Here is a 4,871-nt window from a genome sequence, read left to right as displayed (position 1 = left end):
GTTCTCATATCTTCAATTTTATTGGCTAGAAATCCACATAATTTTTTTAAAATTTTTTTTTTCTATTTTAATTTTATAAAAAAAAAAAGGAGAAAGAAGACAGCTGTGAGTATATGTGTATGTGTGTTTTGTTGTCTTTTAAGAATCACAACAAAAGTTAAGAGGTCCCATTTTGCATGTTCTAATTATATGTGGATAAAGGTACCTAATTATTTATTTGTTTTTAATTACCATGGAGAATAATATATATGATCATACATAGTTTATGATAAATATTCTATATTTATATATAGTGCTAAGTCTTGATAACTTGTACTTGAGTTTGTTTAATTTGTACAACATTCATTAGAAGATTTTGGGTTTAATTTGTACAAGAATTTGAATTTGACTATGATTAGTTTGATTTATTTGTCATGCAATATTTTGATGATTACTCTCAATAATTTTATATTGTTTGAAGTTTGTATTAAAACTGTTTGAATATAATTTTGGATAGATCAGATTTTTAAAATTTATGATTTTCATATAAGTCTTCTACTTATTATTATGGGAAAATGCACAAGTAAAACCCTAGACTATAACTGAAATTCTAGAGACACATCTTAACTAAACTAAGGTTCTATTACCCCCGAATTTTTTTTTAAAAAAAATTTACACATCTTTTGTCTTACGTAGTACACTTCGTGACTCCACGCAATTGAGGTGCGTGAGAGATATTTGGATGCCACATAAGCCAAAAAGGTACATAAAATTACAAAAAAATATGTTCAGAGGGTAATAAGACCTTAGAATAATTAATATGTGTCTCTAAGATTTCGATTATAATTTAGGAGGGTACTTGCATTTCCCTATTATTATTACTAATTATGATTGCAATGCTTTCCTATAATATTGTAATCTTTTAATATAGGTGTGAGTTAAAGTTAATGATGAAGTAATCTTTCTAAAAAGACTAATGAGTCCTTGGATTTGCATCACATTTATGGTCTTATTAGTTGGAAATCTAGCCAAATTGGTCTTTTACTTTAGGTCCAGCTAATTGGGATTAAATAATTAAAACATAATTATAATATTAGCGTATAGTATTAAGTTGGACTAGTGTATCTTCGATTTAATTAATATGTTTTTAATCTAATCACCTACCGTCATACAATAATTTTTGTAATACTAATATTCACTATCAAAATGAGTAGATAAATTGAGTATCTACTTGAGAAAAAAGTAGTACAGATTTGTAAATTCTTTTGAAATAAAAATAAATTTTCCCACTTTTGTAAATTTACATTATTCACTACATATTTATTTTAAGGGTCCACCGAGAATCGAGTTTATTCTAAAAATGTAAAATTAAACGATATAAAAAAAATACTCGTAATCTGTATTGTTTGCTTTAGATTAATAAATCTTATGAATTTGTTCCTCGGATTGTGTCATCATCGAGCATAAACCATCCCTATCATATGAACTTTTATAAGTAAACGAAATGTAATATTCTTAGGTAATTTTGTATAATTGTCACCTATTGAACTATATTTGGCAGTATAATTAGTTTTGCTTAAAAAAATGTTTAAATGTTTTTTTGTTTTAACATACAAAAAGAAAAACTATGAGATTCGTAGGACACAGGGGTGTTAGAATAGTTAGTCTTGATGGTTGTATAAGAGATAATTAGTATTAGAGCTAGGAGAAAGTCGTAGCCCCGCGGTCTCATGCGGGATTTGGTTAGGGCCAACTCAACAAGATTGGAAGTTGACAGTTAAATTTTAGAGACTTTTGATATATATTTTACGTTAAATTTGACTAGTTGATGTAATAATATTGAAATAGAATTGACATGCTTGAAACATTATACCAAAAGGCAAATAATATCTTTTCGTAAACATATACTTCCTTTTTGTCACTTTTATTTGCCATGTTGCGCTTTTCGAAAATCAATTTGATTAAAATTAAGAGTTAAATTAGATTATGTTAATTCGATATTCAAACAAAAAATTTAGATATTCAAAAACTATACGAAAAGTTCTATATATTGAAATTTTTTGCATGATGAAAAAATACATCCTGAAATGTTAGTAAAATTTTTTATAGTTTGACTTTTAAAAAAGAAAAATTATGACAAATAAAAGTGAAAAGAAGTAGTAACAATATATTCCACAGAATGCATAAAGTTTGATCATTTGAGAAACTTCAAAATATTCAATTATAAGGAAATAAAAATAGTTAGAAAGAAATTGAAAAGATAAATATAAGAATTATTTAATAATACAATGTTGGTTCTTTTTAACTGCCAAGATATAAATGAGGCAACAAAATAGATAGTCATGTAAGTAAGGATACTACAGTTAGGGGTGTTTGTGGTTCAGTTATTGGTTAAAATCAAAACCAAATCAATCTAGTAAGTTTTTTTAAATGTCATAAATCAAGCCAAATCAAACGAAAAGATAACCGTTGGTTTGGTTATTGACGGTTTGGTTCAGTTTTTCTGATTTTTCAGTTTGAAATTAATAAGCTTTGAAGACATATGTATATTGATAGACACAAACAACCTAGTACATGAAGTCATGAACAATCCATTGGAAAGTTACTGTTGGTTCAATTAAGCAATATTAAAATTATCATTACACGAACAAAGTGATTCAATTAAGAGAAGATATAACTATCTTATGAAAGATATGGTAGGTAAAGACTAAAGTAATGAATTTTGATAGACTTGGACTTATGTTTGTAATAAAAGAGCTAAAATTTACAAGAGAATGGTTAGTTAAAATTTAACAAAATATTTATATTTTATTTATGAATTATATATCTAAGTAATCGATTTGATTTGGTTATTTTTACATTTATTTTTTAGTAAAATAAAAACCAAATAAAATAGTATCAATTTTTCAAAATGTAAAATCAAATCAAATAAAATATCATTTTTTTAATCAATTTAATTTTATAATCATAACTATGAACATCGATAACTACAGTTACCTACTATTCCATCTTCTTTTCAAATTTAACACGACATAACCATAAAATATACATCTAAATTATCTTTAGTTTCATATCAAAACTATCACTCGCTAGTTTCACCTCTCAAAAATCCCTTAAAAGAACATATTCACACAAATATTATCTAATGTATGCTTTTTACAAGCCCATGTGATGAGCTATCTTTAGAAAGACATTTTGACACATATAACCAACCATTTTTTTTGCACTAAAGTACATAAACTCCCATCTTTTGCCTTTCAATACACCCTTCTAGTCTCCATATTTTTAATGAATTCATAGAAGAAAAAAAATAATATATACTTTCTGCCCACTTTCCTCTATACAACTTACTAGTTGATTCAATATCTTTCCCTTTCCTTCTGTTTTCCCTTTTTCCACCGCAGTGCAAGTCTCCACACAGGCGCAGCTTTTTTCTTAGCGTGTGTTTAAGGCAAATATATATATATATATTATAATGTTCTCAAAAAAGGGTCTTTTTTTTTTCTCAAGGAATCAATTAATTGTTGTTTCAGGATCTGAAATGGGTAGTCTTTAAATGGTTTTCTTGATTTAGTTTTGAAGTTTTATGTAAGTTGCTAAACTAGATAGATTTGGGAGTTTTCTGTTTTTTTTTTTCTCATTTGGGAATTTACACAAACAGGTTGTGTGCAAGATTTGCAACTAGTGTTGCTTTTTTTAGTTTCTCTTTTGGTTCATTGTGGAAAATCTAGAAAAGGGTTGTGTGCAAGATTGAGTTTTTTTTTTCTCTTTGTGCTCTCAATTTGTGTCTTTTTTTTGCTCATTTGGGAAAATCCACAAAAGGGTTGTTGTATCATTGTGTGCAAGATTGTAGTTTGTTGATTTGGATGTGACTAAAAATGTCATCTTTTAGTGGTTTAGGTATTGGTTTGAGTTTTGTATTTGGTTGTATCCTCATGGGACTTGTAGCTGAGTTGTATTACTTGTTATGGGTAAGAAAAAGAATCCCAAAGAATGAAACAGAGACTCAGTACAACAACACCACCACCACCACCCCTTATGCCACTGAACTTTCTCATCTTTTTTGTTGGAAGAAGCCAACAAAAAATGTTAGTAGCCAACAAAGAAGCAACACAGAAATGACTGGTCATGTTCATGATCAAGATCAAGATTTGGAGTTAGGGAATAGCAAAGATTTGTTGCTAAAAGGATATGGTGAAGATAGTGTAGAATCAGAGTTAATGAGGCTACACAATCTATGTGGACCTCCTAGATTTCTCTTCACAATTAAAGAAGAAACAAAAGAGGATTTAGAATCTGAAGATGGTAAATCTAGAAGTAGAAACAAAAGCTTTAGTGATCTTATCCTTACACCTTTGTCATCACCACCAATTAAGACTCAAAATCTTGATTCTTACAATTGTCAAGGATTCAATCCACTCTTTGAATCATCAAATGAGTTGAACAAACTCAAATCTTCACCCCCTCCAAAGTTCAAGTTCCTTAGAGATGCTGAGGAGAAACTTATAAGAAGATTAATAGAATTAGAAGCAGAAAAAAAGGTAATCAAGAATGATGTTTGTTCAACAGAGGAAAAAGGATCATTCATATCATTTCTTGGAAAGAGCAAAATGAGAGAACAAATGCAAGTAAACTCTACTACTTGTGTAAAGGTACTTCCATTGGCTTCTTCACCTTCAACCTACAAGTCAATTGATGGAGAGGTTTAAATTTCTTTTATTTATGTTTTCTTCTTTTTTTTTCATCTTATTAACCAAAAAAGTACAGTAATTACCTTTCTTTGTATTAATTAACTTTAGTTTTTTCAGATAGAAAATTAGAGATTTTTATTATTGTAACTTCTTTGGATTCTTAGTGGTAATTAATGGTTTTGTTTAGCTTGTGATTGTTAA

The 4,871-nt window shown here is 28.1% G+C and overlaps 1 protein-coding gene across 1 annotated transcript; it reads left to right on the top strand.

Moving 5' to 3' along the window:
• The first annotated feature begins 3,025 nt into the window (after nucleotides 1-3,025).
• Nucleotides 3,026-4,871, top strand: LOC107002844. Its single transcript, XM_015201029.2, has one exon. It carries the CDS (start codon nucleotides 3,858-3,860, stop codon nucleotides 4,686-4,688), a length of 831 nt encoding a protein of 276 aa, XP_015056515.1. The 5' UTR covers nucleotides 3,026-3,857; the 3' UTR covers nucleotides 4,689-4,871.

This window comes from Solanum pennellii, chromosome 11, assembly GCF_001406875.1.
Source record: "Solanum pennellii chromosome 11, SPENNV200".
Taxonomy (NCBI): Eukaryota; Viridiplantae; Streptophyta; class Magnoliopsida; order Solanales; family Solanaceae; genus Solanum; species Solanum pennellii.
Note: the sequence above shows the minus strand (reverse complement) of the source record. Positions and strands in the feature narration are given on the sequence as shown.

What these genes read in the sequence shown, in the direction of transcription:
- LOC107002844 (XM_015201029.2), top strand. Translation starts at nt 3,858, where the DNA reads ATGTCATCTTTTAGTGGTTTAGGTATTGGTTTGAGTTTTGTATTTGGT.